The following is a 26688-nucleotide window of genomic DNA, read 5'->3' as shown; positions in this document are numbered from 1 at the left end:
ACTTCAAGAAGTTTATAAGCGAGAATGACTGGCCATCTACATGTTGAGAAATGTTACGGTGCAGATCGAAACCAATGATCCCTAAATGCAATAGCTTCTAAGACTATTATTCCATAGAAGATAGGTTACAGAAGAATACTGTCACTTATAAAAAAAAGAAGTTCACGAGAGAAGAAATGCATGTACTGTACTGCAGATTTGAGGTAGGCATTGATTAGAAAGAACTCGTTGGGCACATTGAGGAAAGCCTTGAGTGCCAGACTAAGGTATTTATTTACCTGCTTTATCTGTAGTCTATTATCAGAAGTTATTTAGCAAGATGAGTGTTTCTTTGAAAACTGACTTAAAACTTCAACCCCCTCCCCAAAAGGCTGCATGGAGATAGGAAAGGTCTTGATAAGGGCTCAAGGGTAGTGATTCTCAACTCTCCCACTGCTGTGACTATTTAATACAGTTCTTCATGTTGTGGTGACCCCCCCCAACTATAAGCCTATTTTTTGTGCTACTTCATAGCTGTAATTTTCTACTGTTATGATTCACAATCTAAATATCTGTGTTTTCCAATGGTCTTAGGCAACCCCCAAAGGGGTTGCGACCCATGGGTTGAGACCCAACAATCTAGCTCCATAAAAGTCAGACTCAGGCCTCCTAAGAAACCATCTGGAGGGGGGTTTAAAAACACCCAAGGCTGGTCCCATCCCTTCAATTTCTGATTCTGGACACCTGACGTGGAGTCTGGGAATTGGCATGTCTAATAAGTTCCCAGCTGCTCTGTTGATGTGGAGACTTTTCTGAGCACCACTCAAGGTATTTTCAGAGCTTGGTGACTAATTGAATGTGGGAATTGGAGAAGCATGATGCGAAGGTCAAGGATCTGAGACACAGCTGAGTTTTGAAGAGAATCAGCACCAATTTGAAGTGCTAGTTCACACAGCCAAGCAGAAGCGATTAGCAGCCGGCTGGGTCAGGAGAGAAAATGGAACCCGGGAGGGAACTGATAGAAGAGAAACATGTGAGAGATGAAGACAGCAAGATTGCCAGTTATCACTCCAAGGGTGTGAACACTGTGTCCGAGTTCCACAGCCTCAAGGAGAAAGAAAAACACCTCACTTTTCACCCATGATTTGTCTCCTTTATCGAGGTATGTTTGCATCTTAGAAGTGGTGTAAGTAAAGAACTTCTGTTTTTATTTACCAATTTATAACTTAAATCTTGTTATGTATATCATATAGCTAAATTCTATGTAGGAAACTTTCACTTTGTGACATTTTCACTTGGCCTGGCAGCTACCTAATTGCCTTCAACGGTGCCATGCTACAATGCTTTCTCACCCTCACTAAGATTTCGTAGGTGAGGAATTCTTGCAAATGGAAGCTTTCTGTGGAATTCTGATACGGTGCCCTGTGTGGCTCTATGTTTTCTGCAGTGAACAGCTCAGCGAATTCTCCTCTAAGCACTTATTAAGAACATGAAATCTGCTTAAAGTGAGGTACAATGCCATTATTATAAATGACAATATTTCCCCCTAAATTGGAGATTTTTAAGACCTTCTGCAATTTTCACAAACAGCACCAGTTTTCATTATTCACAGCCCTCCTCCGGCTTGCTATTGTACACCATTCCACCCACATGGAGGGCTTCAATCAAATAAACTGAGACTAATATGTCTAGGCTGCTATTAGAAAAATGTTTATCCATAATCATGCCACTCTGAAGCCAACTTGTGATTATATATGTAAATTTCTGGAAGGGAGAGGAAGTTAATTCTGAATCATTAAAGAAATATCAAACAACTTCCTAAATGGCCTTTCTGCTCTGTCACACATTCCCTGTGCTTGCCATGTTAGTATGTCAGCGCTTGCCAACAGGTACCATGTAGGAAAACTCAGAGTTAAGTTCAAACAAAGGATTAGAACTGAAGACAAGAGAAGCAAACATTGAATGAGTTCAGCAACTCCAAACCATGTGAAGAAACTTGATTACCCACTTAGGTACCAGCCTTGGGTGGATCATTTTTCGTTTTCTAAAACGAATACAAGTCAGCAGCAACAGCAAAAAAGAGTCCATCCTTCAGAAATAAAAATTGACCATCAATAATGATATACAAAAAGAACATACAGAAATTTCTCTTAAAATGTTTTAGTCTATATTTATTCATCATTAGAATGAACCCATATAATCACCAGATGACCTGCTTTCCCTTTAGAGAATACAATTCGTTAAGATGGGGGAAAAAATCAATGTTTCTCCTATGCCCCATGCTTTAGTTAGCATCCATTAGCTAGAATAAAGATTGTTAAGTTTGTGTTGGTGAAAATGATTGATGGTTGGGGTGGATGTATGTATGCATGTATGTATGTTTACACAAACAAGAGGATTGGACAGGAGATATATTTTACGTTTGAAAATACCTTATTTAAAAATATCAAGCTGTTGCTACTTTTAAAACATGAGAACAATGGCTTCTCAGAAAAAAGTGGGCAAAAGATGACATGGTCACTAAGTTCAAAAACAGACAAGTATGACTTTACGGTAACATTTAAGAAGCTCTGCACATAATGGAAGTGAGTAAAGTTTATGGAAAAATTGTGGCATCCCTGGGCTTAGCAAATATTTCTGTTACTTGAGAAATCTAGAGCATATAGACTGTCATTTAGAATGTTCACTTTAAGGTAAACAAGTGTACACATACATGTGTTGAAATGCTAGGCACTTGATTGTGGCACATGTTAGATACATTTTAGTCATGGCTGGATCTTTCTGATTTTGCTTTTTTGTTACTTAAACCTCTGTGAGTCTTAAAGAAATTGAGCTCAAGCAGTCTGTTCCATATAGTGTACAGATCATGAAATTGACTTTTAATGAAATTCAATGCCAGTGTTAAGCAGTTTTAGTGAATTAGAATTGAACATTACGTAGGATTACATTTATCAAGATTTCCAATAGTCTGCTTAATTTCTCCCATAGAACAGTCTTACACACAACCATTGCATCAAAGGACCTGCATTTGATGGGCACAGATCTGCTCAACTGTTAGTGAAATCAGAGATACTTGGCAGCATGCAAATGATTTGTAGTTAACAGAAACTCATTATCATTGTCCAAGTTAATTCTGACACTAAATGTATTACAGATGCTTCATGCTTTGGAGTCTAAGGTGATAGGGAATGGAAGGAACGAGATATTGGAGTCTGACTCAGTCGCAAACAAAATCTTGTACCAGGAAGCTGCTTTTTCATCCTAACTATTTATTTCTTAGAGAGAAATGGTGACTGCCACTGGAAGATCTTTTTTTTTTTTAAACTCTGTCACCAGCTTCCCAAAGGGCACATAAAATGAAAACGTGGGATCTGAGTAGTTAAGAATGACTCAGTTTTGAGACTTTAGCATAGGTGACTCCTCCATGTTGTCTTTTCAGACTGAGGTTTCTGGTACTAGCAAGTGAAAAATACTATTACCTTTGTTGCTGTGGATTGTCTGAGGTTCAGGCATTGTTTTTGGAAACCCTGCTTAGGGGAGGTAGCATTTCTTAATACCAGGGAATTCCTGCTGTCTCGTGATCAAACAGAATATATAGGTGAAGGAAAGCAGTGCTGGACTCAGAAAGCACAGAGAAACAGTAGTTCTAAGAAAGGGGGAAAGTAGTCTTTGCTTCAAAGACTGAGAATTTTTTCTATTTTTTAAGAATGGGAAATTTCCCTACTTTCTGCAGAGTGGAGAAAAAGCTAAAAGAAAAGGCGATTAAGGAGGTAATAGTAATTTGTTCTTTTCTTGTTGCTTATGACTTCTGTGATTGAATGTTACATTTGCAAAATTGATTTGTAATGGCAAGAACGTGTCTTTAAAGAGGGTTTTGTTTGTTTGTTTGTTTGGGGTTTTTTTTTTTGGTTGAGAGAAAGCTTGTGAATGATTAGGGGACAGTGATGACAACAGGGTTGTGGTTTTAGCTGTTTTTCTATTTAAGATCTGCAACTGGTTGTAAGCATGTCAATCTAATTCATTGTTTCTAGGCGCTTGTAATTATTTTAGGTGGTCTTATTCCCACGTATAGATAAAGGCATATTTTTTTAAGCAAGGAAAAATGCCAGAATAGCATGGATTTTATTTAACTCATTTGATTTCTGCTTTGTGAGAAGGCAGGGCAAAATAATGTTTCTCACTTTCAAATAATTGAATGTAATGTAATTGTTACATTTTCAATAGGTACTGGCATTTAAGGTCTCTCTGGAGGAGGGGGTAGAACAGTTCTTTGGAGTACTTCATGGCGAAAATCATCTCTGATTTACTTTGAAATCAGTTTGTCTAATGACTGATTTGGGGTTTGGGTGAGAAAAGAGTTCGAATTGTTGTAATCCCGTTTGTTTCTTTGTTTTTCTAGGAACATGTAATGGATACTAAATACTGTATGGTTTCTATTAATGACTTTAAGTCTGCAGTGGTTCAAAAGGTATAAATGTCTTCACTCTTTGCAGAAAAAAAGGAAACAAAACTGTACCCACTTGTTTTTCCAGGGGTTTTGGTGCCGGCTCGAGTTCCAGGAGAGAGACGGTTCTCTCCTGTTGCTCACCTGCATGCCTCGCTCAATCTGGATAACAAGAAGCGTTTTAATCTGATCGCTCTGGTGTGCGGTTTTTTTTTTTATGACAGTTTGACATCCAATTACAATGTCACTGGAGATTCTGGCTGATAGATAAGGCACGGTTTTAGATTTGCTAAAATATTCTTGTTAGCTGAAAAGATGTGTTCACTGTGAAAGAATATTCTTGGTTAATATAACCAAGTATTTCCCAAGCTTGAGGATTGGATTTTTAAACCCCAGGGCACTAAATTGTTTCCCCTTTCTGATGAGGATGAAGGATGCAGTGCATTCAGCTCACCATACTATAGCGTTCCCCTCAGCTGTAATGTAAGGAGATTCCACCAGGAGCGCTTAAGCGATGGGTTTTGTGAGACACTGATTAGGACTCAGACCTGGGTGTTGTCGCTGTTCTTTACTCTTAGTGGAGTGTGTTTGCTTTTACCTTGCCTTAGCTAATTTTGTTTCGACATGGAATCTTAAAACAGCTCAGGGTGACCTGGGATTGGTAGTAACTCTCCTGCCTCAGCTTCCTGACTCCTGGGATTACATGCCTGAGGTGCCATATCTAGGTTAGTTATTATTTGTACATCAAGAGCATATACAAATTTTATATACCAAAGAGTCTAGATACCCATTTCAAACCCGGTTTGAATGGGCTTTGATGTATTTTCTGAGAAGGCAATTAATCTGCAATTAATTTTTGATGGCAAAATCAGTTTTCTACTGAGGGGTAAGGCTATAAATCACCTTGAAATTTGATATTTTTAAATTCCCTCTTTGTAAATATTTATGAATGGCTGTGTATTGGGGTGCTTGTTTGTTTGTTTTGAGGCAAGGGCTAGCACTATAGCCCAAGCTCTCGGTCACATTTCCCCTGTCTCCTCCTGACTGCTCCACCATGCCCCCCGCTGGGATTTTCTGTATTTTTAAAATATTTATCATTCACTCTACCATGGAGCTTTTGGAGCTTTCTCAAGAAGGACTTTGTTATCTGAACCATGAAACAGAAGAGGTCCCTATTTTCGTTGAAGGACAAATGACTAAGGCTAATTCTATTTGCACTCTAGAGCAGTTATGATTGTTTGTGTGTTTAACATAGTGTGTTCCTAATGGCAACAGTTAGTATAACAAATTCTGTCTTTAGCTTGTTTGTGTGGCCTGTGAGCTAAAATAATATTAGTACTAGTACTAATACTAATAATAATGAATATTACCATGCTGGGGAGTATTTTAACATTGAATTCTATCATCAAACCCCACTTGAAGGATGAAAAGGATGAATTTTTAAAATGGTTTTTGAGAACTGTTTTTGAAAACTATGACACTCAGAGACTGCAGAATTCATCTGACTCACAACCCCCCTTTTCAGAAAATGTTTCCCAACTCTACCTTTAGGACTTTGACCCCACTAGGAATTGCTAAGGTAGAGAAAGACAAGCTTTTATATTGTTTTTTTTTCTGGGGTTTAGGTGAATAGTGTGAAAACTGAAAATGTTTTATCTTTTCCAGACAGCAAACTTATATACAGTCCTATTATTAAAATGCTGAGCTTAGAAAGACCTCAGATTATAGTAAATGTAAGCATTATTCTTTACTTCATAAAGATAAGTTTTAGCTACTAAAATGTTGGATTGATAATAATAATGAAGACTAAGCTTGTAGGCATTTTAGTATTTCTCCCAATTTTAACACAGAAAATGAAGGAATGTATTGGAGGGCAGACTAAAGCAAGGGGAAAAGAGTGAACTAATTGCTTTTATTAGTATTTTAATTTAAACAGCCATATCTATTTGAGAAGAGAATCGAATAGCAAGTGTGAAGTGCCATATATAATCACATTTGTTTCTTCCTGGTGCTGAGTGCCTTCCCCCTACAATTAACATCTCAGGTACCTCAACAGCAGTAAGAAGAATAGTACTTAATAAAAAATACATTAAAATTAATAAATCATAGCAGACTCTACCAAAAGCCACTTAACCACTTGATTTCGTGGGGGACGTGACATCAGCCATAAAGCATGTATTGGCAAATCACAAAATGATTGAGACCAGCAGGCATTATGGATAACTTGCTGCAGATTTCCTTTCTCTCCACGTTTTGTTAATCACGAGGCTCAATCAGCGTTCCCCCCCCCCGAAAGTGTCAGATATCACCCTTGCTTTTTATCATGCCATTCTGGCTTTTGTCAGTAACTTGATTCAAGGCTGTGTGCAGACATGATGGAATTACCTGAAATACAACATTTATTTTATCCCTCATCTGCTGAAAACTGTCAGTGACTCCCTACCATCCTGATTAGGAAATTCAGAGGAAGGATAAGTCAGGCCAAGGTATAAAAAATGATAAGGAAAGCTCTGCTGGGTAGCTGAGCTGCCCTTAAGACTGGCTATGAAGAAGGAAAAGAGCCAGGGAGAAGGAATTTACCCTAAGGCAAGGAAGATCAAAGAGACTTCTTCCATTGTATTTTTAAATGCTTTGTTTTTTGTTTTTGTTTTTTTTGTTTTTGTTTTTGTTTTTGTAGTGGGCAGTGAGATTTCCTCAGCGAATGTACTTACTGTCTAGGGCTCTAAAGTGAGAGGCTAAAATTCAGCTCAAATGAGAGATTGTAGATCTTTTTGTGTAGACACTGCTGAAATCATTTTAATTATTTTATACTAGTCAAGATTATGTTGGTGACAGCATTACAAGAACTGATGGGTAGCCTTGGTCATTTGTGTTCAGCCTGGAATTATTTGTTTGTTACTACCCACCGTACCATTCTCCCACGTAGAGACCCACTACCAAGTCAAAAGGGTGAGTGCTTTTCAAAGCTCATGGCTGCTCTAAAATCTTACCACTTTTCAAAATCCATCAATAGGCCATAGGGCATTTTTTTTTTGAAAGAGAGAAATTTAGATTTCTATGTATAGAAAACATTGGTTCTTGCTATTGTTTATTCTAATTGGAGAATGACAATTTTGTTGGGTGACTTGTTAAATAGGCAAGGACCACAAGTTTCAAAAGATAAAATGGTTTGCATTTACATTAGTAGATACGAGTCATATTTGTAAAGAAAACACAGAAACAGCTTCTTGCTTGTAATATTTGTTAAAAATTTAAAAATTAGCTCATTATCATGTAACTTATTACTCAGTGATATTTTCCCTTTTATTCTGACATTTAATCTATCCAAAGATTTAGATTGTTCTTTGGTACCAGTTTTGGTAATGTCCGCAAGACCAATGGGTATAAACAGTGGTGGATCTATACCTACAGAGAGGGACATTTGATGCCCAAAGTGCTAATTACAACTGGGACACCAATGGAGGTTTTGAGAGGGATGAAGATAGGTTTTAAATGTTTTGGTTCAGGAAATATTGGCCAACTTCCAAAAAAAGTTAATTGAAAGGAAAAGATAGATTCATTTCCTCAGCTCCATTTCTTTGGGAAGATGTCTAGGATTTTTTTTTTCTTAATGAGTGCCATTCCATGTGCTAAGAAAATGACAACAATAAAGCCATCTTTAGGAAGGATGCTGACATCCAGACAGCTCTGTCTCCTTAAAGCAAGCTTCTCATATAAGATGCATGTGTGACGTACTGAGTGCACAGCCGACTGTTCAGCTTCCTTGGAATAGTTCTTATCCTATAATTTCAGGCATAGCTATGTTATTTTGCTTAGTTTCTGAGTGTATTCTTTTTTTAAAAAAGATTTTTATTTTTCTTTAGGAATTTCATACATGAGTACAATGTATCTTTATTATATACATCCCTCCCCTCCAACTCCTGCATTGTCCCCTCCCATCCTCCTGAAATTCATGTCCTCTTCCTCTTTAATTATTATACTTGTATTTAATAGATATACAATATGTAAGACCTAAAGAATACAATTACTGGGTTCTTATGGAATAATGAGTTGTTCCAAATCCTTTTTTAAAGCATAAAGTAACAAGAAACATTATTTTAACCATACACACATCCACATGGAGACTCCAATGGTTTGTTGTTGTTGTTTGTTTTTTTATTTTCTTTAGGGAAATGAAAATGAATTTTCTGTCATATTGGAAAACCATTCGTTTTTAGTTTAGTATACCCTTCCCCTGACTCCATTTGTAGTGTTTTCCACAATTATAATCATTTGTTATCGATGTCCTCATGTCATCGGCATCATTTTCTGGTGACCATAGAATGATAAAGCCAGCAGACCCACGAGATCATTTTCCTGAGTCCTGAGATTCCTTTGGGCAACTCCTTGCCAATACTGTTTGATTAAATTCATTCCAAGAATAGATTTGATTAAGGGAGAAAATGTTGGAGAGGAATTATTCTGCAGCCACTTTCTCATTACGAATGAAAAGGTGAGGCGACGTAAAATTCTGCTTTTTCAATCCGTTAATTTTCTAAAAGAACTCGTGCTGTTAATAATTTAGTGCTGTGCTTACGAGCCTCAAACCTATTGATTTGAATTGGAGTTCTGTATCTAAAAGTAAGCCAGGGCACGAGCAAATCAATTTTGTTTTAATTTAATGCATTTTAATAAGTGTGCTAAAGCTTCATCATAACATTACCCTGGATGGCTCGATATCTACTCTAAGGGGCTGCTGCCCTACATGGTATGCAAAGGGGCCTGTTTCTGAAGTACTAAAAGGACACCCTCTTATTTACCTCTCATATGGATGGCAGAATGAGCCCCTCATTGTCCATCACTTTAAAATGCCCTGTGTGGGTTTGAAGAAATAATAACATGAATAAATTAGGTTACCCTTTTTACCACTTATATATTATCAGAATCCCTGTCTTCCGTTCATGCCGTGGCCCTTTTCTCTTTTCTGAATGAATATTTCATAGTTAGGGCTTATTATCAATCCCAGGCCATATTTATGGAACACCTTACCTAGTCACTAATAATCCCTCTCATTTTAACACTAATTCTCATGGTTAAGCCTGACCCTGGCTGAATTGTGTATTTTTATATGTGTTTAGCCCAGCTAAATTAAAAGAGATGTTCAGCACAGTGATAATGCGAGTCCTGGTTCTTGAAGCCTCTAATCTTTGCCTTAGAGTATAAAAAGCAAGACAGCCCCAGGGCATGCAGGAGTCAGGAGTTTTGCCTAATTGCTGTGGCAGATGGGCTCCCAGAATCAGATTTGCATATTCCACTGGTAGGAAGCCTTGTGTTTGTAGCTATTCCCAACTCTTCCTTGGCTGTAGACTCATACCATTTCCTCAACTTTGGTTTTCTAACTCTAATGATGTCTCCCGCTGAAGAAAAATCTTAACCTTTAGGGAAATATTAATCATATATGAGCACAGGGGCTAACCTGAGAACTTCATACCTATTTTAACACCCTTCAGCTTACTAGATGTAATTGCCCTTGGACCAAAAGCCAGAAACCCAATTGCAAATACCAGGATAGCCTGATGCCAGGGATTTTGTCCTAGGCAATCCCGAAAGTAAGCACTTTGTAAACATCCAAAGATTACAACGTACAAAATAGTGTACTGGGTCCTGTGAAACATGGCTGAGGCTGAGAAGACAGCGCAACCTACTCTTACAATTAGATTAGTGATGAAAATCAAAAGGTTGCGGCAGTGAAAGAGAGTGCAAGCATAATGCGATGAATGAATGAATGAATGAATGACAGAGGTGTGTCTAGTGAGGCAAGCCACTGCTCTTTCCCTGCAGCTAAGGCTATGGAATTGCAGCGAGTAGTGATGCTGATTTCCTTCCTGGCACATGGTAGCGCATGCTTTTCATTTCACGCACTGAGCACTGCTGTAGAACTGACTATGTGGTCAATGCCAGTTCATCTTCATGTTTAGAAACCGGGGTTGATGACTACGAGTGAGAAAGGGAGAAGGAAGGAACTTAGCTCCTAATACTTCAGAGGCACATGGCATCTGAACAGTAAGGGATTTAAAGATCACTGGGGTCCACCCACTCTCCCTCATCAGACAGATGGTGAAGCTGACATTTAATCGTAGATGTCTTGTAATTTTCAGGATAAGCAAAATTAAGCCAATTTGGCCTGACCCCTCTGCTCTCTTTACGTCTGTAATGCTAGGAGGAACCAGACCTCCTTTTTCCTTTGGATTGGATGTAAGGTCAGAGAGAAATGAGCTGAATGATGCAATGGAATTTGCATCCAGCATTTCTCGTGATGATAGCCCCGACTTTGCGTTTATCTAGGGAAGAATGTGATTGTTTGCAGGATCCCTCTTTTCCCTTACCCGTGGCTATAATTAAAGGGTTAAGGAAGTTTAGATTCCACGGTTAGTCAAAAAGACAAAATTAGTTATTTCCTTTCATTTACAAGCACTTAGACCCAAGGATGATTTAGTTGGCTGGACAAATGTCAGTTAGAATAAGAGGGATGTGGAGACCTCTCTATCTGGGAAATGGAGCTAATAAAATTGCTGCTTCCTGCTGGAGCATCTTTAAGATGGGTTAAGTATGGTAAAGTGCTGCTCATTATTTCTGTATTTCATCTTTCTTTAAAAACCACATGCAGCAGTGACAGGAGACTCAAAGAAAGGCTTCCTCTTTCTTCTCTCCTTTGTAAATTGAACTGTCTCACAAACATATGTAAAGAGCTTCAGTCTTCACATCTCTGAGGGTGTCCCACTCACTCCATTTTCTTTTTTGTACTCTGAGCCCTGGGGAGAGAGCAGATCGCAAGTTGGGGGTACAGGAAGCTCTTCTCTCTCCTAGCCTGTCTTGAGGAGGCGGAATTCAGATGAAGGAATATTATCAATTATTCTTTTGTTCTTAAAAGATAAAGTAGACTCAGAGTTACTAATCATGGGAAACTCCTCAAACTGCTGTGTTATGCATGCAGCTATGTCACAACCTTTTTGGAGCAATTTTAAAGACGTTATCCTTCAACAATATATTTACACTCTCAGTATGTTTGCTAATGAGATGCACTTAAAAATAGGAATAATAAAATAAAGGGTAGCTGAAAATGTACTTAAGAATTTAATTGTATCTCCGCCTTATGAACCCATTTTTCTTGTTGCTATGCACAGAATTGCTGAAAGTTTAAACAGTTGCTTTAAGAGTACAAAACAATGCAGCTCAAGACCTTTGGCTCCATGCTCTGCCACTAAGACCAGGGCTGCTGTGAGGGTCTCATCCATCTCTAAACCGGCTTTGAAGTGGGTGTATAAAGAAAGGCCCTGGACTGTGAGTGATTAAATGCTTTCTAATGACCACGGGGAAGCTCAGAGTTGTTGTAACTGCATTTCTGACTACATTCCATTTATCTTGTTGCACACGCGTGAAAGGCGGCAACTGGAGCACGGCTTTATTTTGCAGAGGCAAGTTTAATAACCTTTGAGAGAGACATAAAAATGTAAGTACACTATAAAAACAGATAAACTAAGAACATTTTCTTTATACACCTTCATAAATATTTTGAAGTCTTATAAACACGGAAACGTAAACTTAAGCAACTAGCCACCTAAAAGAAGGAGTCTGACCCCAAGCCAAATTCCTTATGTTTAATTAGAAACATACTTAATTTTGATCTCCGTTCTTATTCTGTCATACATAAAATATAGTCAGGCTGAGTATTTTACTTGAGAAATATAAATCATAGGAGTCTCTTGGGGCTTCCATAAAATTTTATCAGATCCTTGTAATATGATCCTGAGGCTGCGCACAGTGGAGAAATATTCCACTCATGGCACATTCTTCAAGCCTTTAGCAAAATTTATGGGGAGTTTGTTTAATCCTTCTCATTAGTGAAGTAATCTGAAAACTCGCACGGTCCTTTGAACCATGTCTAGACCTATGCAATACTTAGCACAAGCTTAATACTTGACAATAAATATTTTTAATCTTGGATCAAGTCATCAATTTGAGGGGATTGTTTATGAACTGAACTGAAACCTGCGATAAGTCACTGATTAGAGCTGCTGGCGTGCTGACATCAGATCCTAGGGCAATCATGAGGTAGACTATCACTTCTCCTTTGCTTTCCACACTCTAGCTTCAGTACTGCTGTGGGGGAAAAAAGCAACCAACTGCAATAACCTTGAAAGAAAGTCAAGATTCTCAATCAAAATATATGGTAGTTCTCATATATCTCCAAGTTCATATCATTCTTTTAATCCCAGGATTTTGCATCGCTTGACCTCTCATAATCTATGCCACCATTTTACACAAATGACTTCAGATTTCACTGCTTTTATTGGGTGATTGTAGTTCAAGGTACCGCAGACACAGAACAGTTCCGTACTGTAGATAGCAGTGATAAGAGGTGAGGTTGTGTGACCTTTGTATTTCCTGTCATCTCAAAAAGCCTGTGACTGAAGCAGAAAGGAATTGCACTTAGGTCCAGTCTTTGCAAAAGACAGTGTCCTGTGATCCTGACTGTAGCAGGACTGTGAGGTTTGTCCGTGTTCACTTTCAGCCAGTTTGTATCAGTACCTTGTATAGGAGACCCAGCGCCAACTCTTTTTCTCAATAATCACAGAAAAAAAAAAAGAAAAGAAAAATTTACACATGAGGGAATAGTGACTTGGGTCACAAAGGCAATGGGGGGGTCATTTTAATGTATGTGCATCATACTTGCTAGGTGACAGGTAGCAGTTACACACTGACAATAATCCAGAAAAGCCAATCATTTCTATCTTATGAGAGCTCATCTAGACTGTGTGCGTGCCTGGGGTTTATTAAATTTTTAACACAGACCCCCTGTGTTTGCTGCATGCCACTTGAGGGTTTTTAGAGGAATGAAAGGTGTCTTTACTTATCTTCATGGTGGGGAGGCCAATGGAAAACCTTAGGCCAGTGGTTCTCAACCTTCCTAAAGCTGTGGCCCTTTAATACACTCCCTCGTTGTGTGGTGACCCCCAACCGTAACATTATTCCTGTTGCTACTTCATAACTCTCAATCTGCTACTGTTATGAATTGTAATGTAAAATATCTGCTATGCAGGATAACAGACACAGGACCCCTGTGTGTGTCATGGCCCACTGGTTGAGAACCACTGCCTTAGCGGTCAGCCTTACTAAGCGTGGTTCTAGATTATTGGAGACTCTTTAGAATCCCTGAGCTCAGCCCTTCCTAGGCCCAAACTCTGAGAAATCTACCTCCTTTACTTAAACATCTTATGACTTCACTCTTTGTCCCACAGTGGCAATCTTACTCAGCTACCTCAAGTCAAATAAATAGATCATGGGGTTTTTTGTCTTTGTTTTTGGTTGTTGTTGTTTGTTTTTGTTTTTGTTTTTGTTTTTGTTTTGGCTTTCCAGATCTCTGTTCTGCTAGAGCCTAAAGCATACCTTTAATTCTGTCTACAGTTTTTTCTCCTGCACCTATTCTCAGTGTCCCTCTCTAACAAGTTGGAGTCATTTTCTACTGTTACCTACATCAAGACTTTTATTTTTCCATTATTGTTGGGTTTTAATGTAAATACTGTCATCAGTTACATTTCAAACTATTATGTACCCCAGAAACAATGTTGAATAAAAATGTTTGAGAAGAATTACAAGAAGATGATGGCCTGTGCTATACAAATACTCCAGTGCTACTTTTATTGTGCATAAGTAGAGGAGACCTATATGCTTACATGGGAAAACTAGAAACCATGAGTTCTCTGTACCCAGTGATGTACATTTCACATCTTTGTGCTTTGTGGTTCCCAAACACTGTGATCTCAATACTCATACCAAGTGTCTTTGCAAGAATCATTTAGGGTGATATATAGATGTTAAAGAGGAAATTAGAAATTAGATGTTATTTATCAGGGCTTCTGGAATTAGTAGTAGGGCAAAGGTCTCTACCCCTCAGATAGTTAGGGGAGTGAGGTTATGGTAAGAAAAAAAATCTTGGTTTCAGATTTCATCTTCTCTGAAAGTTCAAGTAGACATTTAAATGTAGACATTTAATGCCCAGAATTAGAATTGAAGTATAAATACTGTGTATGGATCATTTTGTCTCCAACTTGCTGTTTTTCAGTTTAAGTTCTTAAACTATATTGGTTAGTTAGGATTCCCTTCACGGCTTCTTTAAAATGTGAAATGTGACTTGGTTTTTAAACCTATGATTTACATATTTTCATGAGCCCATTTATTACAGAAAGCAATGAACAGCTGTGTCCTCCCTTGGGTTAATAACTTCAGTTAAAGCCTTTTAAAACTCCAATTAAGAAGAGGACAATTTAATTTCTGTTTCATAACAACAGAAGATTCTTATTAGTAAGTTAGCTAATAGCATATTCCTCAGATTTTATTATTAGAAGTTACATCCAATATGTATTCCTAATCAAGTCTGAATTTCCAAAGTCCAGAACTCTTGTTTAGGTTTATCAGAAAAAGCTGAGGGGTTGGGAAGATCACTTCATTAGTAAAGTGCTTACTCTGTAAGCATGAGGACCGAGTTTGATCCCAAGAAGCAGGGTAGGATGAGTGTGTGCTTGTAATCTTTGCACTGGAGAGGTGGGGATAGGCACACAGATGTTTGGGGCTCTGCTGGCCATACTGCCTAGCATACTAGGTGAGCCTCACGGCTCAGTGAGAGACCATGTCTTAAAAAACAAGACAAGGACCAGCAAGATGTCTCAGCAGGGGAAATGCTTGCCACATAAGCCTGGTGACCTGAGCTCAGTCCTTGGAAGCCATATAAAAAATGAAAGTAAGGAACTACTCTACAAAGGTTGGTCCTTGGCCTCCACACATGTGCTGTGGCACATATGTCACCCCATAATAGTAATGATGATTTTTAACTTAAAAATACAAAACACGTTGAACAGCTCCTGAAGAATGACACCCAAGGTAGACTTCCCATGAAAATATACACACATGCACACGTGTCTGTACTCAAACGTGACCCCACACCCATCCATGTATATGTCCACATACACACCCAGAAAGAAAGACAACAAAACTTGACATTGAATTTTCCCCAAGCCCTCTAAATTTAGGAAGTTGCAGCGAGGTGAACTCGCCACCAAATTATTTCATGACTATTTTCACCACAAGCTCTGACAAAGAGAAAAATTATCACATGAATTAAGTAGAGGTAACTGTGTGTTAGCCACCACAGGTGTGATAGTAACCATAGGACAGTGTTGGTAAAAGGCTACAACCAAAGGAGCTGTGCCTGGTCGTTCACACCTGTAATTCCAGTACTCAGAGGCTGAGGCAGAAAGATCACAAGCTTCAGGACAACCTGGCCAATGAAATGGAACCATGTCTCCAAAAAACAAAACAAGAACAAAGGAAACAAACAGTGCTTTAAAAACGTGTAATATTAAAATTCAGGTTTTTTTAGAAGAAACACTAATACTAATAAATTATGAGCATTGATACGTATGTGTACATATATACATACACACACACACACACACACACACACACACACACACACACACACACACACACACACGTTGCTAGAAGCCTGCTACAGCTCCGAGCCCTTTGGGAATTTCCAGGTGTATTAGATCCATCTAGGGATACACACTGGAGATGGTGACTAAAGGTAGGAATGAATGAACACTAATCTTGAAATAGAGAAAAAGATTCTGAAATCGAAAGTGTATCTCCGTGAAAAGAAAATTAAGCCCAATCAAGGAGAATAGGTGACGCTTAGAGGGTTAATAGGTCATGTGTTAACTTTATTTTAGGTAAGATGAGAAAGGAGAAAGAGAAGTTCATGAAATTCTTCCATTGCAGCTCAAGAACTGAGAGGAAAACGTCCGCAGCTTCTTTGTCTAATGAAGTGAAACACAAAAGATATGTGGGCTCTGTGATTGTCTCCGGAAATTCACGTTAAGATGAAACCTGGGGAAATTATAACAAATGAACTTTAGGTTTAGGTTTAATAGGAAAATGTGACTGAGTGACTAGAATCAGATGGCATCCTTTTATATTTTAAAGAAGCCTCAAACTAAAGTTTTAGACTAGCAGATTATTCCTCAAGTGTACTTTAATAATGTTTTGTTTGAAAGGCCTGAAAAACCTTTTTTCCCATTTTTAAAATTTATTTATTTTAACTTATTCAGATTACATCCCAGTTGCTATCCCCTTGCTCATATCTTCTCGTTCCCACCCTTCCTCCCTCTTTCACTATATTTCCCTCTCCTAGACCTCTGACAGAAGGGGACCTCCTCCCCCACCATCTGACCACAGCCTATCAGGTCTCATCCAGATAGCCTGCTTCCCCTTCCTCTCTGTGCCTGCTGGACCTCTCCACCAAGGAGAAGTGATTAATTTGGGGGCACCAGAGTTCATGTCAGAGACAGTCCCCGACTCTCCCCTCCTCTTCTCCATGTGGAGAATGAGCTGTCCATTGGCCAGATCTGAACAGCGGGTCTAGGTTTACTGCATGCACTGTCCTTGGTTGGTGCATCAGTTTGGGCAGGTCCCCCTGGGTCCAGATCCACCAGCTTTGATAGTCTTCTTGTGGGGCTCCTGAACCCTCTGGGTCCTTCCATCCCAGTCTAAAAAATCTTAAGTCTCTACTTGATCAGCAGTATGTCTTTAACAATATCAATAAGAATATAAAAAGATTGTCACATGAATCTATTCTGCATCTTTTAAGGCAAAAACTATCTCTGTATGAAGCAAGTACGTTTATACATTTAAGTTATGCCAGTGCACACATATTCTAATTATGCTTAATTCTAGATTGTATTTTGTTGTCTAATTCTGGTTTTTTTGGTAAGGCAACTTTGGGGGGATTAAAGAGAAATGTTTTATATATTTTAAAAATGTATTGTTAACTATACACATAAGGGTGTGTTGTATGATAATTTGGTACACACAATGGTGTGTGAAAGTTCAGCTGGGATAGTTAAGCATAAAAACTGACAGACATGTAACAAATTGTACATACTTATGTGGTATCATGTAATGTTTTCATGTGTGTATACTGTATGTACAGAGCATATGAGAGTTAATTAACATTCTCTTTATCATTAGTTTGTATTTGAGTTTTGTTATTCATGAAATATAGTAGCTTATTATGAACTATACCCCTTCCCTGCTAATGCACACATCCTGTACACTAGAACTTATAAACTCCTCTCTGCTGTGTTTGGCTCCCTGCCATCCAGCTTCCTCTATGCTTTTCTCCTCTCTTCTTCTCAGCCTTTAGTAATCACTATTAGACATTCCAATGGCCTCTTTTGGTTTTTTTGAGGCAGGGTTTCTCTGTGTAGCCTTGGCTGTCCTGGAACTCACTCTGTAAACTGGGCTGGTCTCAAACTCACAGAGGTCTGCCTGCCTCTGCCCCCCACCTGCACCACAAGAATGCTGGAATTACAAGCTTGCACCCCACCCCTGGTGTGCCCTACCTCCAAGTGAGTTCTTAAAGCATTCTCATGTAAACGAATATGCAGAATTTGCCTTTTTGCATTCATCTTACTTTATGTAATACTCTCTACTCCCATCCATTTTACTGTAAAGTATAGTATATTATTCTTTTGATTGCTAAATAATATTCTACTTATGTATTTGTGTATATGCATCACATTTTCATATCTATTCATCTCATGATGGTAAGTAGACTTATTCAATATCTTGGCTATTGTGAACAGTGCAGCAATAGCCATGAGGGTACATGTCCCTGATAAGGTTCCTTTATTTCCTCAAAGGATAAACTCCAGTGTGTGGTACCTGGATCAAATGATAGATCTATTTTTGGTTTTCTGAAGACTGTCTCTACGATTCTCTATAGTGGTTATACTAATTCACATTCAGTCATAATATATATATATATATATATATATATATATATATATATATATATATATATATATATATATACCATTTTCTCCACATCCTTACCAACATTTGATATATATGGGGAGAGGATAGAAAATGAAAACTTACATGAAGTATTCTATAGCTCTAATCTGATTTGTTTTCCTCTATTCAAAAAGTTTGATTCGTGGGATTGGAGAGTACACTCACTACCCTTGCTCAGGACCCGAGTTCAGTTCCTAGCACCCACATTATAGCTCACACCAGTCTGTAACTCCAGCTTCAGGGAATAAAATGCCTTCTTTGTGCCTCCACAGGTACCAGGCAAACATGTGGTACACTTGTATTCATGCAGGAAAATTCAAAATAAACACACATAAAAATAAGCCTAAAAGAAAAAAAATTGATTCAGACCATTTATGATTTTACTGTCTTCTTTCTTTCCCTTAGAATAATATAGCTGATCCGGAAGAACTATTCACAAAATTAGAGCGCATTGGAAAAGGCTCCTTTGGAGAAGTTTTCAAAGGAATCGATAACCGTACTCAGCAAGTGGTTGCAATTAAAATCATTGACCTTGAGGAAGCCGAGGATGAAATAGAAGACATCCAGCAAGAAATAACTGTTTTGAGTCAGTGCGACAGCGCATATGTAACAAAATACTACGGCTCCTATTTAAAGGTAATGCACATGCTATATATTATTTTATATGTTGTTTTCATTATGCTTTGTTTTCTTCTAGTTCTATTTTTGAAGGTCAGTGTCTTTCTTTCTTTCTTCTCTTTCTTTTTTTTGAGACAGGGTCACACTAGGTAGCCCCTGTTCTCCTAGAACTCACTATATAGACTAGGCTGGCCTCAGTCTCACAAAGATCCACCTGCTAAGTTTAAAGGTGTGCACCACCATGCCTGGCTTAAAAGGCAGTGTCTTAAAATAGAATTTGTCAGTCTTTACCCTCTAGGCAGAATCCAGCACCATTTATGGTGTCAACTAAATCATTGTTGGAGTTAACAGGCACTTGTTGAAGAAACTCCAGTGATGAGCTGCCCACTTCCATCCCTGGACTTTTGGTAGAGTGGAAGAGGAGAAACACTGGCAATCTTTAAAGCCACTCTGTCACATAAAGGCTGCACCCCTGGACCTCCACATGCTATTCTTAATAGGTTAATCTGCCTCTACCTCTGAACTGATGGAGTTCATAAATATGTCACTTATTGTATTGAGTCTCTTGGGTATTTATGCTTTTTTCTTTCACCAGGTTGTGAGTGGATTGATGACAAGCAGTTTAGCTTGACCAGTCCTAGCTTGCATACCCTTAGCCCTGCATGTCTAACTCATACTGAGCACATGATGTAGTTCACCTGCACTGTCCCCGGGTTCTTGCTTTCCTCCTCCCCCACTCAGATCTATATGATCAAATCCTTTATTCATATAAAATGGCGTGATATTTGCAGGCAATTCCCATCCCACTGAGAATGATGTGTTCTACCCCAAAGTGATATGTCAAGTGTGCTTATTTATGCAGTGACTCACAGATAAATCTTTCATAAATAAACCCTTTCCTGTTCTCAAAAAAAAAAAGGTAAAAAAGAAAAAAGAAAGAAATGAAGAACCTTTCTTTCTAGTCCTGTATGAGTCAGATTGCTATGGCAGTGGCATAGAATCTGAGCTGTGGTGTCACTGTGTAACTTTAGCACCACTGTATAGACTTACCTTAGCCGCAGGAGGGTCCATCTGGAGCTCAGGCGTGTACAGAAACATTTCCCACTCTGTGTATGGAAGGCCTGTCGGAGATAATGATGGATGCAACGTAGCCATCGAGACATCCAGCCTTTAGAGTGCTTGGTGTATGCAGCAGAGGCATGCACAGAGAAACTTTAGTTCCTCCTGAGTGTGAACCAGCAGTCCAAGGCAGTGATCCCACTTGGTGGTGACATGTGGCTGGATGAAGTAGACTAACAGAGCCAAGGTCTGGACTACAGACCCTCATGGGGGCAGCCATTAATCCAAGGATGAGGAACTGATGTGATCTGGGAGATAGGAGGCTCCTTTTCCCAGTGACTCAATGCTCTGTGCTTCATGAGCAAGGGTTGTGTTGCCATGCCTGCCCTCTCTGGGGTTCCCAAGGAAGACTGGCTGTTGGTCACTTCAGCAGTAATGGTGTCAGTATCTCCTGGAGCAGTCCACTTGGGAACACAGTGGTCCCTACTGCTTGGTGATATTGATAGCTTCCATCTTTCTCTTTCCTTCCTAGCAATCTCTCAGCTGCATAGGTAGACCCTTTCTGTGGAGAGATTCTGCTACCTTTGTGTCTCCTGTGTTGCTACAGTTAGGGCTAGTAAGCTATTTTGGATTTTGGCTATGTTGTGTCTCACTCTCTCTCCTTCCACCCTACTGTGTGTGTGTGTGTGTGTGTGAGAGAGAGAGAGAGAGAGAGAGAGAGAGAGAGAGAGAGAGAGAGAGAGAGAGAGAGAGAGAAAGAGAGAGAGAGAGACACACAGACAGACAGACAGACAGACAGACAGACAGAGACACAGAGACACAGAGAAAGACAGAGAGGGGCGAGGAAAGAGAGAGAGAGGGAGAGAGAGAGAGAGAGAGAGAGAGAGAGAGAGAGAGAGAGAGAGAGAGAGAGAGTAGTAGTAGTAGTAGTAGCAACTTCTATGCCTCCATTTTGGTGACCAAGTTTATGTTGATGCAGAAAAATCATCAATTTTACTGACTTTGTTGGCAAAGCCTGTTTTCGTCTAATATTGTATACATTATTAGGTTGAACAGGGAGCGAATTCACTACAGAATGAGTCATGCAACAGCTAGACTCTGTGTCATACAATGTACCATGTGCTGCAGATAGAAAATAAGCAGCACACTCCTTCCTGTAAGCACAGAGCACACGGTCCAGTATTATATAAGAGCTACAACTTTTATGAAGTAAGTGTATGTGCAAGGTGACAGATGAAACAGACATGAGTATAGTTCATTGACAGGCAGCTTCCCTAGTGTTCTTGTCCCATTGAGTTCCGTTCACCGATTTGCAAAAAGTAAAATCAAATAAAAGCTACATATTAATAAGCACAAGCGAGCAGTGGTTACTTATGTCCTTTTCATCAAGTATAAGTTGAAATGCCCTTAAGTAGGAGGTGATCATCATACTTTACTACATATGAAAACTTCTGGTTCTTTGTAGCATAATGTTAGCTTTCTTATTCATTCCTAAAATATCTAACTCAGCAGCTCATATTCTTTTATGGAATCTCTTTAGAGTTACTTGCAGTCTCAGTTCCTTTAGGCTCGCCCCTAATTCTCACAATGGGCTTGGTTGTAGGCAGGCAGTCATGGGAATTTTCTGGTCCTATGTGTTATTGCTCCTTCTGGTTTGATCTTTATGTATTGAATAATTCCAGACTCTCTCTGGAGCCAACCTGAACCCTTGCTATTTTTAGGCACCTAGATTAGATAAGCTATTTTTGGTGGCTGCCTTAAAATATTAAATAAACCTATTTAAAATCAGTTTTTTATATTATATTTTAAATTAGCAGTACCATGGTGGTGACGATTTTAGTAGTTACTTAGAGCCTTTGTTTATTCATATTTCTCTCATGGACAAATGTGCTGCAACTGCATGAGTTTTTTTATTTGTAAGAGATCATATTTTAACTACTCAGCTATTAAAAACAAGGAATTCCCAAAATTTGTGGACAAATTGATTGAGCTAGAAATAATCATAACGAGTGAGTTAACCCAGAAGCAGAAAGACTCAAATGGTATATACTCACTTATATCTGCATACTAGCCCAAGGAGCATGTCCCACGAAAGCCTTCACTTACCAGGAAACTGGGGCAGAGGGGAGGACATCCTATTGGGACTCTAGATGAGAGAAGCATGGGTGAATAGCAAAGTAGAAGGATCCAGAGGGTTCTAGAAGCCTACAAGTAGAACATTATGATAGGCAGATTTGGGCCCAGGGGTCCCGCTCAAACTAAGGCACCAGCCAAGGACAATACAGGCGGGTAAACTTCAAACCCCTACCCAGATCTAGACAATGGACAGAACACTCTCCACAGTAGAGTGGAGAGTGGGATATGACTTTCACACGTACTCTGGTGCCTCACCTTTGACCATGTCCCCTGGAGGGGGAGACCTGGTGGCACTCAGAGGAAGGACAGCAGGTTACCAAGAAGAGACTTGATACCCTATGAGCATATACAGGGGGAGGTAATCCCCCTCAGGAACAGTCATAGGGGAGGGGAATAAGGGAAAATGGGAGGGAGGGAAGAATGGGAGGATACAAGGGATGGGATAACCATTGAGATGTAACAAGAGTAAATTAATAAAAAAATTTAAAAAAGAGATCATATTTTAAAAATACTCCCTTCAAACCTAACCTAGTAGTATCCATGCACTAGTCATCTAATAAATGCTTTATCTGTTAATAAGTGCAACCTAATGCTTGATTTCTATCCAAAATATGGATGGCAGGATGTAGTCAGAGCAGCCACTGACAGAATCTAATACATTTTTTATCTCTTTTACCAATCACTAATGGAAGTCCTGGAAAGGGATATTTGAAGAACCCTTTTCTTTGTGGTAAAACTGTGTAAGTACTGTTATAGGTGAGTGGATAGACATATAAAACTTAGGACTCTTCTCTGATTTTAAATCACTTTTTAAATTGTGTATGCGAGCACGGGTGCATGCATGCATGCACCATGGTGTGTGTGTGTGTGTGTGTGTGTGTGTGTGTGTGTGTGTGTGTGTGTTTAAAGACGACACCTAAAGCCTTGCACTTACCACTAAGGCAAATCCTGTCCCTTAAAGTATAGTCCAGGCTGGCCCTTTCCCTGTACATCTTTTGACTACTATTGGGAAGCACCCTGGTGGACTAAGTACTTTACTGAGATTAACCAACTCATTATTTTCCATTTATATTGTCATAGTATGATTGTATAGGCATGTGTCTTTTATTGTAAACTAAAACCACAACAAATATAACAGGGTTCTGTTTAATGCAATCAGCTTAACTTAAGACCACATCCTGTTAGTACCATGAAAGAATGGCTTTGTCAACTGACTTAAATATGTACTGGGGACCTGTCCGTGCATTTCAAAGGCAGTGGAGTTTGTGAGTCAACTTAATTTAGCAACCTGGGATAGGGGATTTGCCCAGGATATCACACATAACCAAGACGTCACTGTAAGCTGCAGTAAGAAAGTTACTGCATTTGAGAGAAAATTTTATGTTTTCTAAAACTGTGTGCAGTTGTAGTGATTTCCTTCAGACATGCAAAATAATTACTGGGTATTCATTTTGACTGAGCCCACTGCAGAGTTCCATCTTTCAAAACAAGAGTAAAAAACCAGACAAACACACCAGTGTGACCACAGTGTTTTTCTTTCATTTTCGTTCACTGCAGCTTTTCTTGACAAAGTTCGTCTTTGTGAAGAGTGCTAAAACATGCACACCCTTTCCTTCTCACCTCATAATAGTGGGAGAGCCTTTTATCGTCTTCAAATATTTTGCTAGTGCAATGTAAATCCTAAAATTGTGCTCATTTGGGCACTGAATAGAATTTGAATCATGCCTGTATTTGCTGCTGAAATTGCCTTTATGTTAAAGGAACATGGCCCCACCCACGGGTCCATCTATATTACAACTAGTATTTGTTTTAAAAATTGAATGAAAGGAGTAAAATATTCCAGAGTAAAACCTATACTTGCATGGCCTTCTTGTTCAAATTTTCAACAAAACTTTGTGTGTGATTGCATCCAGAATATGTTCAGTGCTTCTGGAATATTCTTTTATTTGAAAATGTATTTGGTGTTTTTTTTTTTTATTTTATTTTATAAAGCTTGAAGGCCATTTCTTTCTGTGATGCAAAATGTTCTTTTCTCAAAATAGGCTTTAGGATTAACATAATCCATCTCTAAGATGCCCCATAATGTAACTGGCATGTGTTTATTGAATGCCTACTACATGCACTCTTCTCATTCCAAGTAATTTTCCCAGTCAGTCTCATCCACTTTATTCTGACAACTTCAAAATTCAGCCTCCCTCCTCAGCCCCCGGTATGTGTTTCAAATTTGTCTCCTGATACCTACTTATATTTGAGTATATCTAGTGCAATACCATTAACACTGGGGAAGTAGCTGGGGGTATGACTTTGTGGAGCATGCTCTATGGACAAGGTATTTCCAACTGGAGCAAAACTGTGTCGAGGGGAGAAAGTTTCTGACCACATTCTTCATATAGCTTTCTCTACTGTCCTTAGTTATTCTATGAAATCATTCATGCTACATTCTAAAATTGTGAATAAAAATAGTACAAATTGACCATTTTAGCCATTTTTGTCTTCATTTTTAACACTGTTTTTATTCTTTGAGAAATTAATATATTTTACCTTTCTCCTCCACAACTCCTCCTAGTTCCTCCCCACCTCCCTATCCTTCTCTTAAAAATTAAAACCAAAACATGGTGTCCACTTTGTGTTGGCTGACTGTTGCTGAGGATGGACTCTGCCCCGGAGAGTAGTTGATGTACTTAGTATCCATTTTTACAGTGTTGTTCAGCCATCACCACTATCCATTTCCAGAATCTCTTTGCCAATTGAAACTCTGTACCAATTTCCTATTGCTGGATTTCTTGGATTCTCTATGACCTTAACTGTTGTAGGTACCTTATACAATGGAATCATACAATATTTACCCTCTGTGACTGCCTTAATACAATTATACATTCTAGCTTACTTTATTACTGAAATAGACTACTGTAGTAATATACCACCCAATTGTTTCAACTTGTATACAGTACAAATAATGTGTGTGTGTGTGTGTGTGTGTGTGTGTGTGTGTGTGTGTGTGTGTGTGTTTGTGATGGATATCTTAAGTATTTTTTGAATAAGCAAATCATAACTTTGTAGTTAGAATTTCTTCGTACTTTGCCAAGTGTCTGATTTAGTGGCAAATAATTGGGTTCACAAACCTCAAAGGATAACAAAGTTGACTTTAGTAGACATCAGTAATTGTAATGGTAATAACTAACTTCTTTCCACTAAATAGCACAACTCTAGAGTAGTTATGTTTACAGTTGTTTATTTTATAAATGTGTGATTGTAGTGTGTGTGTGTGTATGTGTGTGTGTGTGCTTGTGAGGGTTTTCCTATAAGGATTCCATGCCCTTAAGTGTGCTAGGCTTACAGGTATAGATTATAGTCACTTGGCTTTTTAGAATTTTATATATATATATATATTCTTAGCATTTAAAATTATTTAAAGAACAAATTCAACACACTTATTTACATTCTGCAACACTAACCTCTGCTATTAGAAATCAAACACAGAAGCTGTCCTGCTCCCGAATAATTAGACTTAGGCTGTTTGGTTTCAGTTATTTGTGACCAATATTTTCTTTTTTTTCTTTTTTTAAAATTTTTTATTAATTTATTCTTGTTACATCTCAATGGTTATCCAATCCCTTATATCCTCCCATTCTTCCCTCCCTCCCATTTTCCCCTTATTCCCCTCCCCTATGACTGTGACTAAGGGGGATTTCCTCCCCCTGTATATGCTCATAGGGTATCAAGTCTCTTCTTGGTATCCTGCTATCCTTCCTCTGAGTGCCACCAGGTCTCCCCCTCCAGGGGACATGTGACCAATATTTTTATGGACCCTTTGATTGCGGCTGGGAACAACAGAACCCCTGTGGCATAAGTGTCCTTGCTATTTCTGTTTTTGTTTTGTTTTGTTTTTTGGGGTTTTTGTTTGTTTTTGTTTTTGTTTTGTTTTTTGTTTGTTTTTTTTTTCTGTGCTCCCTCTGGCTTTGCTATGCTTTGTTCCTGCTTAGCTGGAATCGGGATGTCCAGAGCATCCTCCTGTGAAGCCTGTCTCTAGAAATGGAGCAATCTAAAGAAATAGTCATAAAAACCAGGCAAGTCCCCTGGTTGTCTCACAATTCCAGCGAATAACTTGCTTGCTGCTAGGAAGCCCCATATTCAGATGTAGACGTTGTGACTTGAGAAAAGTCGTCCATATATCCTGCTCTGTAAGGTCACAGCTTAAGGGTTTGATGCATCCATTTTGGTGACAGTTAGAAAGCTTCCCTTTTGAACTAGTACAAACAAAGTGGCATGCATTTTTTAAAACTTGAAAAACAGGTGCTTTCATTCATGCAGAACAGCAAAATAAAAGCATACTTTACAAGGACTTTCTTTTAAATGTCAGGCACACAGGAAGCATTTTAAGTTCACATGGTAGGGTATAGTTACTTATTGGGAACACCTTTGTGGCAAATGAACATAGCTTAATTTATACATTATTATAAGATTTTTTTCTTCCTCTTAAAAGGAAGATGTATCACATTTGCAGTTGTCAGGTTCTCAGTGCCTAATTGCTGTACATAAATGCAAGTTATATGAATCAC

The 26688-nt window shown here is 38.7% G+C and overlaps 1 protein-coding gene across 1 annotated transcript in view; it reads left to right on the top strand.

Moving 5' to 3' along the window:
- The window catches only part of STK26 (serine/threonine kinase 26), a 51758-nt gene that overhangs the window by 10142 nt on the left and 14928 nt on the right, over window positions 1-26688 (top strand). Inside the window, exon 3 of the mRNA XM_084789818.1 lies at window positions 18722-18952. Coding sequence (XP_084645944.1) covers window positions 18722-18952 — 231 coding nt within the window. The remainder of the gene's footprint in view (window positions 1-18721; window positions 18953-26688) is intronic.

The sequence above is a fragment of the Acomys minous genome, assembly GCF_964271855.1.
Source record: "Acomys minous genome assembly, chromosome: 7".
Taxonomy (NCBI): domain Eukaryota; kingdom Metazoa; phylum Chordata; class Mammalia; order Rodentia; family Muridae; genus Acomys; species Acomys minous.
This window is presented reverse-complemented; position numbering and strand designations above follow the sequence as displayed.